The 12826-nt window shown below is 56.9% G+C and overlaps 4 protein-coding genes across 4 annotated transcripts; all 4 read right to left on the bottom strand.

Moving 5' to 3' along the window:
* Positions 1-1521: 1521 nt before the first annotated feature.
* DCS_03420 (uncharacterized protein) lies at positions 1522-2740 on the bottom strand (the record flags this gene model as incomplete). Its single annotated transcript, XM_040800739.1, has 2 exons — positions 1522-2085; positions 2147-2740. The coding sequence occupies 2 exons, from the start codon at positions 2738-2740 to the stop codon at positions 1522-1524; spliced, it is 1158 nt and encodes a 385-aa protein (XP_040655772.1).
* A 3146-nt stretch (positions 2741-5886) lies between these two features.
* On the bottom strand, positions 5887-7077 carry DCS_03421 (uncharacterized protein; the record flags this gene model as incomplete). The annotated part of the gene is made up of 1 exon (XM_040800740.1): positions 5887-7077. One exon carries the CDS (start codon positions 7075-7077, stop codon positions 5887-5889), a length of 1191 nt encoding a protein of 396 aa, XP_040655773.1.
* A 73-nt stretch (positions 7078-7150) lies between these two features.
* Positions 7151-7462, bottom strand: DCS_03422 (uncharacterized protein; the record flags this gene model as incomplete). The annotated part of the gene is made up of 1 exon (XM_040800741.1): positions 7151-7462. The coding sequence occupies one exon, from the start codon at positions 7460-7462 to the stop codon at positions 7151-7153; it is 312 nt and encodes a 103-aa protein (XP_040655774.1).
* Positions 7463-9682: 2220 nt separating this feature from the next.
* Positions 9683-12560, bottom strand: DCS_03423 (actin patch protein; the record flags this gene model as incomplete). Its single annotated transcript, XM_040800742.1, has 2 exons — positions 9683-12260; positions 12313-12560. The coding sequence occupies 2 exons, from the start codon at positions 12558-12560 to the stop codon at positions 9683-9685; spliced, it is 2826 nt and encodes a 941-aa protein (XP_040655775.1).
* Positions 12561-12826: the final 266 nt, after the last annotated feature.

Consider the following 12826-nt stretch of genomic DNA (forward strand, 5'->3'; position numbering starts at 1 on the left):
CTTGCATCTCGTCTCTCGTCGTACTCTTGCCAGGTACCCACGCGGTACCGCGGCCGAGCTCGCTTGTACAGGTACACACGAATGTCGGTGAAAGTTGAGCAAAGTGCGGTAGGCACGATGGTGGCAGTAGTTGCCGAAGCCAAGTCTCTGCCGCCGAGCTCGCAACGCCACGACCGACGCGCACGGGGCAGAAGCTGGTCGTCTCTTTCCGCGCCGTCGATGGACGCTCTTGCTGCCGGGGAACGCATTACGTGGACGATGTACACTGTATGTACACGAGCAGTCGTATACTGTATGCGCAGTGGCGAGTATGCTGCAGGTGTACTGTATGTATATTAGCAGTCGTATACTGTATACGCAGTGGCGAGTATGCTGCAGGTGTACTGTATGTATATTAGCAGTCGTATCCTGTATGCGCAGTGGCGAGTATGCTGCATGTGCAGCTGTATACTGTATGTATATTAGCAGTCGTATCCTCTATGCGCAGTGGCAAGTATGCTGCATGTGCAGTATACATGTGCTGCGTTTGGAGTGCTGCGTTTGGGGTACTGCATGTCCAGTTGTATGCTGTTGTGTGCTGTTGTGTGCTGTTGTAGGTGTATACTGTTGTATACTGTTGTACACTGTTGTGTGTTGTACTTACTGTTGTGTGCTGTTGTAGGTGCACACTGTTGTATACTGTTGTGTGCTGTTGTTGGTGTACACTGTTGTGTGCTGTTGCAGGTGTGCACTGTTGTATACCGATGTATACAGTAGGTACTATTGTGTGCTGTTGTAGGAGTACACTGTGTATACTGTCATCTATTGTTGCAGGTGCAAGTACACTGTTGTATGCCAGTAGTACTGTTTCATACTGTCGTACACTGTTCTATACTTACTACTGCCTACCTAGTACTGCTGTATATGGAGTGCTATATTGAGCTGTACACTGTATGTACATTGGCAGTCGTATAGCTCTTATGCGTCGCGGACTTTTCGGGAGAGAATTATAATTCTTCAAGATGGCAAATGGGAGAAAACTATAATTCCTAGAGATAATAGATGGGAGAGAATTATAATTCTTAAAGATGGTATATAGGAGAGAACTATAATGCCTAAAGATGGTAGATGGAAGAGCAAACGACGTCACCCGTTCTGTTGTGCTCGCTGCCGTCGCACCTGTGCTCGTGCTTGGGACCAACGGCGTCGTGGAAGCAGGGGCCTGTAGGGTTCTGCCGACACGACGTCTTCGAGTTAGGTTTGCTACAACGGCTGCCTGTATAGTTACGCGCTGCCTGCAGAAAGCCGGCCGTACTTGACACACAAGCGTAGGATCTGTCGTCTGATTCAAGAGACCTCAAGTGTGTGTTGCATGTATATAGTGGCCAATGGTAGACTAGGATCACGTGATCGTGTAGCGCACGATTATCGAGAGCATAAAAGTGGCCGCACAGGCGCAGCCTCTTTTGCCTCCTTTCGTGCCAAATTGAATCCATTGAAAGAAATCTCTTGTTCCCAGTCTCCCCCGGAAGCGAACCGACATCAAGTGAAAAAGGTGACTCTACCCTGACCAGGATCCACGAGGCAATAATTGTGACCACCTTTGACCACCCACGCCTTGCCTTCTGGGCACGGGTTACCGCTTGGAGCAAATGTCTCGTCGCACAAGGCGACTCCGGCAGTTGGATCTCGCATTTGGCGACGGCCACCAACCCGCTGCTGACTGGGATTAGGACAATGAGATTCCTGAATGCCCTCCAAAGTCAACTCGCGACCCGATCCATCTGCAGGTGGCATGTGGCAAATGCTTGACCCTCCTCCATTCTCCATCCAGATCTCCCCCGGTTTGCAGGGATTCAACATGCCATTCGCGGGCTTGCACGAGAAGCCTCTATAGTCGAAATGGACTAATGTGCTCATGTCGCAAAAAGATTGGTAATTGCAAACATCTTTGTTGTTGACTGCCAAACCGTTCTTCGAGATTTGCAAACATGAGTCTTTGGGAGAATCATTTCGGGGAGGATTCGGTAGAGTCATGCATTTGTTTGCATCAAAGTCCCAGTATTGGTTAGTGTAGACGGGACAGTCTCTACATTCGTAATAATACTAGAGGAGATTCCCATAAGCGTCCCGCCGGCAAGATCCAACTTGCTGGAGAGCAACTTACATATTTATTATCTGCACAGGTCCTCTCGGCAGGCTTAGTATGTTCTGGTTGACCAATTTCCTGAGCGGTTTCCTGGGGTTTGTCGTTTTCGATTGTCGAGTCGGCCTGCGAGTTACTTTGACTAGTCTCCTCGGCGGTAGCATCGGGATTAGGTTTGCTGCAATCTTTCCATCTTTTGTGATAAATCGAAAATCTACCGTTCTTGAGGTCTTTGTAAAACTCTTCTCTGTGGTAGTTGTCTAGGGACTCCTGTGCCTCTTCCTCGTTTTGGGCTTCGCAGGCTTTCCTTTCTTTTTCTTCTTTCTTTTGTTTCCTCCATTCGTCTTTTTTCGACTGGGGCCAATCGTTTACACATTGAATCTTGATATAGTCCCACCAACCAAAACAATCACTTTGCGTCATGACTTGCTTCACACCGGGAGAGCTTCCCACAGCTAAAGCATGAACCATTTTGAAGCCTTTACTGAGCGCTTTACCGGCGGACGCTAAACCTCTGGCTCTAGGATGCAATCTTGGTTGTATATTTTGGTCTGGTATCATCAGCGCCAGTCCGAGTTTGGCGAGCAATGTGACGAGGACAACTGTAGCCCTCATGTTGGCGATAACACACTAGAGAGGAATATTGCAGCAAGGACGCAGGAAAAGGCAACGAGGCGAAAAAAAGAGCGAGGAGAATCGGAAAAAGGCAAAACTAAGCAAGTTGAGGGGAAAGGTGGCAATGCGCTTTAGCAGTATGGAGAATGAATGTTCAGCTAGAACTGATGATTATCTCAAGGACGAAAACGAAGTAGGCTGGGGATATGGACATGATCTCCTGTCTCTCGAACGAAAGGGATAGGACGACCCTACTATATTTACATACATGCTAAAAGATTGTACTGTAATCATGCGCCTCCCAAGTCGGGCGTTTGGTACGATAGAATGCAATAGGGTCATTGTCTCGCAAGACTGTCTTGCATTAACGATCGCTTCAGCCAACCTTTCTTTCTTTCCCTGAAATACGGGCTTCTGTTTGGAGGCCCGCCATACAGCTGGGAAGTACGATAAAGGATGGAGGCTAGATTGACAAGTGTTTGGGATAAGCCTGCTGTGATGGGAAAATGACGACGCTAGATGCTGTATGATGGCGCAGTAATTGCATCGCATTAATTGCATCGCATTAATTGCATCGCATTAATTGCATCGCCGCCATGTGGCGCGGCTTTTCGAGGTACCGATTGGCGGGGCGCGCGCGCGAAAAGGTACTTGCCGTCGGGGTCGTCCAGCTATCCGCCGCCGCGCGGCGGGGCGTAAGAAAAAACACAAGCGTACGGGCGGAATAGATTGTTGGACGAATACGACGTTGCATCGGCCGCAGAGGCACCCGGGCAGCTGCAAAATATTCCCGTTGTATACTGTTGTGTGCTGTTGTGTGCTGTTGTAGGTGTACGCTGTTGTGCACTGTTGTGTGTTGTTGTTGGTGTACACTGTTGTACACTGTTATGCTGTATACTGTTGTGTACTGTTGTGTGCTGTTGTAGGTGTGCAATGTTGTATACTGTTGTATACTGTTGCGTGCTGTTGTGTGCTGTTGTTGGTGTACACTGTGTGTGCTGTTGTAGGTGTGCACTGTTGTATACTGCTGTATGCTGTTGTGTGCTGTTGTTGGTGTCCACTGTTGTATACTGTTGTATGATGTACTGTATACTGCTGTAAACTGTTGTGTGCTGTTGTAAGTGTGCACTGTTGTACAGGTACTATTGTGTGCTGTTGCATGCCGTTGTACTGTACTCCGTATACTGTTGTGTGCTGTTGTAGGTGTGCACCGTTGTACTGATGTATACAGTAGGTACTATTGTGTGCTGTTGTAGGTGTACGCTGTTGTGCACTGTTGTGTGTTGTTGGTGTACACTGTTGTACACTGTTGTGCTGTATACTGTTGTGTACTGTTGTGTGCTGTTGTAGGTGTGCACTGTTGTATACTATGTGTGCTGTTGTAGGTGTGCACTGTTGTGTACTGTTGTATACAGTGTGCTGTTGTAGGTGTATACTGTTGAATACTGTTGTGTACTGTCATCTATTGTTGTACAAGTACACTGTTTCATACTGTCGTAAACTGTTTTATACTTACTGCTCTATATAAAGTGCTATATTGTAGGTACGTATTGCCGTTTGCCGTCGGCAAGTTCCATATGCCGAGTACAGTGCAGTACAAGCAATGTACATGCGCACATCTGGCCCCTCACGCCCCCGCATGCATGCGGGCATGACGTCAGGTGTGTCGCTGCATGTCACTGCATGTCACCGCATGTCACCGCATGTCACCGCATGTCACCGCACCCCATTTACAGTGCTCCCTCTGTACTCTACAGTGCTCCCTCTGTACTCTACAGTGCTCCCTCTGTACTCTACAGTGCTCCCTCTGTACTCTACAGTGCTCCCTCTGTACTCTACAGTGCTCCCTCTGTACTCGTGCTCCCTCTGTACTCGTGCTCCCTCTGGACTCCGTACAGCTCCCCCTACTCTACAGTGCTCCCTCTGTACTCTACAGTGCTCCCTCTGTACTCGTGCTCCCTCTGGACTCCGTACAGCTCCCCCGCACTCCGTACAGCACCCCCTCCGTACTCCGTACAGCACCCCCTCCGTACATACCTGTAGCCCCCCTGTTTTTGAACAGTCACGGACATGATGTTTAGTACATTTCACAGCTATTCGGTGCTGTTACACCTAAATTCGCGCATCAAAGTACTGTTAAAGGCTGGTTTGTAGTGTAGCTTGCGACATATAGAATCGAGAAACAGCTCTACCAGTCTGTACTTTGCAAACTATCATGTCGTAGACTTACCAGCTGTCAAAGATTAACAGTACTTTTTGGTTCTTTATAAAATTTAAATAAACAGTTATTCGCGCAGTTAACAGTAATTTGTATAACTAACAGCTGTTATTTCTCAATATATTGTTGTGCCTCAATCGTGCCTCAATTGCTACCTCAATCGTACCTCAATCGCTACCTCAATCGTGCCTCAATCACTGCCTCAATCGCTGCCTCAATCGCTGCCTTAAAGTATGTTAAGCGACAATATATATTAAGTAGCAATGTATGTTAAGTAGTAATGTACTCTGTATGTTAAGCAACAATATGTTGAGCGATAATATATGTTGAGCAATACTATATATCAGCGTAATAATAGTATGCCTTTTGGACATACTCTTATATATATAGCCCTTTTGTATTTCTACAGGCTCTTGTATTAAACACTACACAATGTCTTGTGTCATGTTTGTATAGCTACTATATTTGTATTATAAATTACTGACCAGAACAAAGGTGTTTCACATGATCGCTACCCTAACAGTCTGTCGGCACCTTGACATCCGATTACGAGGCTGTCACGTACGCGTAGGTACAGAGGGAGCACTGTAAATGGGGTGCTGTACGAGTACAGAGGGAGCACTGTAAATGGGGTGCTTGAGTACTAGGTACTCTGTGCCTCGTACAGAGTAATGTATCCTGAACCTAATCCTATAAAGATATCAGTTAAATATCCAAAATAAATAGAGACAACAATCTACTCCGTACTCTGTGCCTGCTCCGCCATTTCATTCGCATCGCGCCCATCTGACGTGTGCTCTGTTCTGCAACATAGCTTGCCGATGCTGCGGGTGCCGTCGATGCATTCACTCTACTGCGAGCCTCGTCATGCTCAACTTGCGTCTGCCCTTTCTCTGCCGCCGAACAAAACTCCCCCTCGAGCTCACCACTACCTTCTCTCTTCCGGCTCGATGCTCTGAGGGTTGCGGAAAATGTCCCGCCCGTCCCACAGGTGCTTAATCTGCCTCAGCCGTGCCAGCTTGTGCCCCCAGTAGGCCTTCGGACCGCTCCTCCCGTCGAGCGCGAGGTCGACGTGGCCGGCGTACGTCGTGCCCACGCCCGTCGCCTTGATGCACCGGTGCACGCCGTCGACGAACCGCCGGCTCCCCGCCGGCAGCCGCGACGGCCCGACGACAAAGGCCTGGTACATGACGACCTTGTCGCGGTGCGGGTACGCCGTCGCCTTGTCGGCCACGTCGGCGACGGCGCCGCCCTCGGAGCTGAAGACAATGTACCACGGCGCCCGCGCCTTGTGGCCCGCGGCGTGGTAGAACATGCTCTCCATGTCGTACCCCCGCGGCAGGTTCTTCTCGTGAAAGGCAAACGACCGGCTGTAAAAGTACGACGGCAGGTCGCCGAGGTACATGCTCGACCGGCCGGCCTCGTCGTGGAGGTGGTCGAGCCAGTCGACGACCTGCGTGTCCGCCATGTCGCCCTGCGGCAGCCTCGCGACGAGGCCGCTGGCCGCAAACTCCATCATGCTGCCGTAAAAGGTGGCCAGGATGACGACGCCGTGCGCGTGGGCGACGAAGCGCGTGTGGAAGCGCCGGTCGAGCCTCGGGTCCGCCGCGAGCGCCTGCCAGGCCATGAGCAGGCCCGTCATGCCGTCCGGCGTGTCGTCGACGAACCGGTAGCGGTACTGGACCACCTGCGTCGGCTCCGGCCGCGTGCGGAGCGTGAGCTGCGTGACGATGCCGAAGGAGCCGCCGGCGCCGCGCAGGGCCCAGAACAGGTCGCCGTTGGTCGTCACGTTGGCCGTCCGGACCGCGCCGTCCGACGTCACCACCTCGACCGAGAGCACGTGGTCGAGCGTCGTCCCCCACATGCGCGACATGGGACCGAGGCCGCCCTGTCGGCGTCGTATCCGATGGTGAGCATCGCACGCGCGACACGGCGAGGGGCGAGGGGCGAGGGGCGGGCGAGCGAGCGAGCGACCTACCACGGTGGCGTGGCCGCCGATGCCAATGTTCGGCGAGGTGCCGTGCGAGATTGCTCGACCGCCTTCGTCGTGCAGGCGGCGGGCGAGGGTGCCGAGCCGGATGCCGGCGCCGACCGTCGCCTGCCACGTCCCTCGATCCATCGAAAAGCCCTGCAGCTCCTCGAGGTCGATGACGAGCGCGTTGCTCGATCCGCCGAGTCCGTGGTTTCTGCCGTCAAACCGTCCATCCGTCAGCTCCGTCGAGAGTCGGCAGCGGGCCGCGAGCGTACCCGTACGAGTGCCCGCCCGACCTGGCCTGGACGCCCACCCCGCGCACGATGGCGCACCGAACGGCGGCCGCGACCTCTTCGGCGCTCGTCGGTCTGAACACCGCCAGGGGCGTCACTGGGAATTCGAGGTTGTACGTCCTGACCCAAGCATCCTTGTACGTCGGGTCTGCGGGGACGCCGACGCAGCCGACGCGGCCCTCGCAGATGGAGGCAAGGCAATGCCGAATCGAGGGCACGCTGGACGACTTGTTACCCATCGTCGCTTATCGGCAGCTTGGCGGTGTCGTCGAGTCGGTGGAAGCGTGCCGTGATGATTCCCATCCTCTGCGATCCGTCCCTGGTCCCATCGCTGGTCCCGAAAGGCCCTCGGCATCCATGGAACATGGCGGGACAAGGCGGCCTGTCGTATTCGTCCGGACAGCAACCGATGAGCACGCGGCGTTTCGTAGCCCGCCATGGTGCATGAGTTTTGCGCGTCAATAGAGTTGACTTTTGGTTCCGAAGGCGCGCCAACGCAAGGCCCGAGCATCCTTGGCCCCCGGCCATGTCGCGCTCGAGGCGAATCATGAGAGCTCGCAGATAGACCTGGCAGACATGGACGGGACGACCGGACTTGAGTCGGAAGACGAGCCCTTGCCGCTCTCGCAGGAGGCAAAGTCACACGACGATTTGGAAAAGGGACGGCGGCGCCGTGAACGAAACGAATCATGGGCAGACACAACAACCAAACTCCCAAGTGTCGTTGGCTCTCTGCTTGTCGACTGAGATCCGTCAACCTTCATCATTCCCTTGCCTCTCTTCTCTTGAAGCAAGGGGCTGGGAAGGGCGTGCGGTCCAGATGCCACGGATGCGACCAGCGTCCGAGGTCTCAGGGGCGGCCTCCGGGACCGACCGACGTCGATGAAGCATGACCTCGTCTGTGCTGGGTCGCCGCCGACATCAATCATGGGTCGTCGTCTCGGTTTGAGCAAGAAAAAATCTACAATGCGTTGCGGGAGACGGTTGGCCATGATAGGGGGGAGGGGGGAGGGGGGAGAGGGCAGGAGCGGAGGAGAGCCGTCCGGGAGACTCTTTCCTTCCCGGGCGCCGTGAGGCAGGTCGGGAAGGAGGCTTTTGGGCCACTCCTTCCTTGCGAGCCGAGTAGGTGCGTACAGTGCTCGCACAGTACGTGCACTTGTATTCTTGGCTGTATCTACTCTATGTACTCCGTACAAGCTCAAGATATTCGCACCATGTGCAGAGTACAGTGAAAAAGTACGCAAAAGGCTTCACCGCCAGAAACTTCACGATGCAGGCCAATGCAGGGACGACGAGCATCAACATCGGGCTGGCAACATAGCGGCAAGTATTTCAAACCTATTACGCATGCATGCCGTAATAAGCTCCAAGGTAAGTCGAATCTCCCCATCGGATATATTATGCTCTGCTGAATCATGCGCATCCCTGCGGCCCGGCTCACGTCACGACAGCTGCTTCCATCAACCACCGGCCTTCACCTGCGCGCCATTATACTTTGTGATATTTTACTTTATTCGCCAAACGACACGGAAGCCGTGGTGCTGTGAATGAAATGGCCGCAACGGCGACAAGAAGCCGTGTGATGGGATGATGCGATGGCGGCCTCATGACGAACAAACAAAACCTTGGCCTGAAAAGCACTCGTGCGCTGTATTCGTGCGTGACGGCGCCGTTGCATGTTTCGCGTTCCGGCCTTTGACAACAATAGCATCTTCCGCCGCACCACTGTCCCGTGCATTGCCTGCCCCCTGCTACGGGGGTGAACAGATGACGGCGAGAGATTCGCCCTTGTCGTCCATGTGACGTTGAGAACATTCTGGACAACGCCGCCTCTTGATGACGACAACAAAAATACGACGACAAATAGAACAATATGGTCCAATCGCTCCTAGGCCTTTCTTGAGCAATTGTGCAAGTCTTCGAGAGCCTTGCCACCGGCAACCCGCATGAACAGGAGACAGTCGACGCCTACCTTTGTCCACACGTCACCTTGAATCATATGATTCCCTGGACGCCAATCGCTTGCTCCTTCACTCGTCGTCCCTGCTGCCCGAGTGCCCTCTAGATGCCATTGGCACGATGCTTGTCATTCTTGTTCTTGTCCCGCTCTGGTGTTGAGACAGCCTGGCGGCAAGAATATATTCCATATACATGTATCGCTCGCTTCAAGTATACAATGGTTAAAGCAAACCGTATAGCGCATGCCATTGGCATGATGCTTGTCATTCTTGTTCTTGTCCCGCTCTGGTGTTAAGACAGCCTGGCTGGCAAGAATCGCTTCAAGTATACGACGTTTAAGTAAACCCTGCGAATAAGCCTGTGCTCTGTGGCCGCTCCCGTCATTATGCCTCCCACGTGGTGACAGGGTTCAGATCTTCGGCGCCATTTGCGCACCTCTCCTACGACCCTTGCCTCCCCTGCTTCTCGTCCCGCTCCTCGGCGCCACTTGCGCACCTCTCCTACGACCCTTGCCTCCCCTGCTTCTCGTCCCGCTCCATCTCCTCCATGGCGCGTCTCACGATGCCAACCGCCTCGGCCTCGACGTCTTGACCCTTGCGCCAGGTGTAGAGGGCGACGCCCTGCTTGTCGAGAATCTCCTCGGCCCGCGCGAGCCGCCCGCGCCAAAGCTCGAGCTTCTTGTTCACCACCTGCGGTCCGAGCGTAGGCGATCCCGCGCTCGAGGGCGACGAGACGCCCGACTTGGAGGTGGTCCGGTGGTCGATGCGCCCCGGGAACGGAGCCGGCGACGGGCCGTCAAGTTCCACGTCCGAGTTCGTCTTTGACGTCGGGCCACGGTCGTTGGGGTACCCGCGCGGGCTCGCGCTCCGGTGAGCTTGCTCCGCGGGACGTCGGGGCAGCGGCGGCGGCGGGCGGTCGTCTGCCTCAGCCTTTCTCGTCTGCTTCGACGGGCTCGGTGCTTGGGAGTGCGGATGCAACAGCCCTCCTCCTCCCACCGGCTTCCGGCGCGGCGGCGGCGGAGGCGGCGCCGACGGTCCGGAACCAACGCTCTTCGTCATCTCCGCGTTGGACCCTCGACTTCTCAGCGCAACCGGTTTCGTCGGCCGAGGCGGAGGGGCGGCCTTGGTGCCCCCCAGATGGCCCGCGCTGGCGCTGGAACGTATGCCCGGGTGCTGGTTCCGCCTCTTCACCTGCTCGAGCGCGGCGGAATCGTCGAGCTTTGCCTCTTCCGGCTCGGCCGAGAGGTCGATCAGCGTGCCCATCAGCGGCCCCGTCGACGACACGGCCGGCGCCGAGTTCTGTCGAGTCGCGCCGCTCCCGTCGCCGGCGAGCGTCAGGCTCGACGTCTTTTGGCGCAGCGCAAAGGAGGAGTCAAAGTAGCCCGTCGTCTCGGGCGTCGTGACGTCGCGGATGAAGACGGCGAGGATCCTTCCCGGGTTCGCCAGGACGAGGTCGGTGTAGACCTCGAGGTCGGCCTCGCCGCTGTCGCCGACGAGGATGAAGCGGCGCTCGGCAAAGTCGGTCATGAGCCGGTTGAGCGTCGACTTCTTCCGCTCGGCCACGGGCTCGAAGATGCCCTGCAGCATGCCCGAGTACTGCTTCAGGTGCAGCGAGCCGGGCGGGAGGCGGCCGAGCTTGAAGAAGCTCGCGAGCACGGGGAAGAGCTGCCAGGGGCTGTTGGAGCAGTAGTGGAAGCAGACGCCGAGCTCGTGCATCCGGCCGTACCACTCCCTCACGCCGTCGACGGTGAGGCCGTCGAGGTCGCGGACAAAGGTGTTGCGGAAGATTTCGCGCGCGCCGCCCGAGATGTTGGAGTGCTTGATGGTGTCGTCGATGTCGGTGATGAGGCTGACGCCGCGCGGCTCGGTGACGTGAATCTCCTGCGTCGCCGAGAGCCTCTCGTTGGCCAGGACGCGGACGTTGGTCGGCACAAAGTCGAGCGGCGCGCGCACCATGAAGTGGCCGGCGTCGTTGGTCAGCACCGTCCGCGACTGCGACTTGGCGTTGTTGTAGAAGAAGATGGTGATGGGCAGGGCCACCAGCGGGTTCGTCATGAAGGGCGCCACGCGGGCCATGAGGTTGGCGTTGGCCGCCGCCAGCTCCTGCTCCGAGAGCTCGTTGGCCTGCGACGGCTGCCTCATCGGGCTGCCGGGCATCGAGTCGGGCGTCCGGCTCGCGCGCTGAGCCGGACGCGGGGGCACCAGCTCGACCCCCGGGCCGGCCGTCCCCGGCGACGGCTCGCTGTATCCGCCGCCGTAGGCGATGCGCTTCTCCTCCCGGCCCCTGCGCTCGATGGCGGCCGCTTCCTGGGTAATCCTTTCCTGCTCGCGCAGCTCGTCGCGCCCCTGGTGACGGTCGTCGGTCGCGTAGGCCTGGTCCGGCCGGGAGGAGGACGGTATGCCGCTGAGCTGGCGGGCGAGGCCGAGGAGGATCCGGTTCCGCTTCGTCAAGGGCCCCGTGCTCGGGCTGTATATCCAGCCGCGGACGTCGACGTCGACGATGGCCTTGCTGTCCTCGTTCTTCTCCCACTCCTGCCGCCAGTAGTCGTCGTCGGCCGGCGTCGACTGCTGGGCGGCGGCCGGCACCCGGGCCCAATCCTTGGGGACGTGGCGCTTCGCGTACGAGGGAAAGAGGATCATCTGCTCGTCTCCCTGCGACGTGATGGCCACGTCGGGGAAGGCGCCCGGTATGTGCGTGCTCTCCTGCATGGGATCCAGCGCCGCCCTGGCCCTCGACTGCGCGTACGAGTCCTTGATGTCCGTCACGGCCAGCTGGCCGGAGCGGTAGAGGCTACCGGCCATGGCCGCCAGCCTGCGTCTTCTCGACCCCTTCTCGACCTTCTCGCCGTCGTCCTGCGGCGAGCCATCGTTGCCGTCCCTCGCCGGCACGCGCATGCTGTGTTGGCCGCCTCGGTCGCCCCTCGCATCCTCGTCCGCCAGTCTCGGCAGCGGCGAGGGCGGGTCGAGCATGAGCCGCCCGGGACGGCTCGCGACGAGGTCGACGAGTCGGGCCCTTTCGGCGCGCCTGCGCTGGCGTCCCGAGAGGAAGCCGTGGACGGCCGACTGGACCCTGCGGAAGCTGCGGGAGAGGCGAGAAAGCGTGTCGAGCGGGGAGGCGAGAGAGCGGTGACGATGGCCCTCTAGGACCCGGGGGAGCAGAACCCGATGCCAGCAATGCGGATGGCGAGCACGTGTGTCCGTACGGCGACGTGTGGAAAGGCGACCGAAGAGTCTGCGGAAGGGGAAGAGAGCCAGGATGGCGATGGCGGCGAGGAAAGGGTGCGTCGTTGTCCAGTTTTGTTATGTATTCAACTTTGGGTGGATGGTGGTGAATTGGCATGGATTGGAGCGAGTTGTCCATGGCGAGCCCGCCGAGCATTGGAGGGGTGTGCCCTGGAGAGGTGCCCTGGAGAGAAGCCCTGGAGAGGCGGGGAGAGCCCTGGGGAGAGCCCTGGGGAGAGCCCTGGGGAGAGCCCTGAAGAGACGAGCGCTAATGGGCGGGAACCGCTGCGAGGAACGGTTCCGACGCCTGCCTGCCTAGCGACGTCACGTCAGCGAGATGCTCGGAACTGACCTCGGAGGCTCATGCGGCATGCGTCGCTGATGCAGGCACCTGACGCGGCGGGATGGATGCTGCGCCCTGCC

The sequence above is a fragment of the Drechmeria coniospora genome, chromosome 02 (assembly GCF_001625195.1).
Source record: "Drechmeria coniospora strain ARSEF 6962 chromosome 02, whole genome shotgun sequence".
NCBI lineage: Eukaryota > Fungi > Ascomycota > Sordariomycetes > Hypocreales > Ophiocordycipitaceae > Drechmeria > Drechmeria coniospora.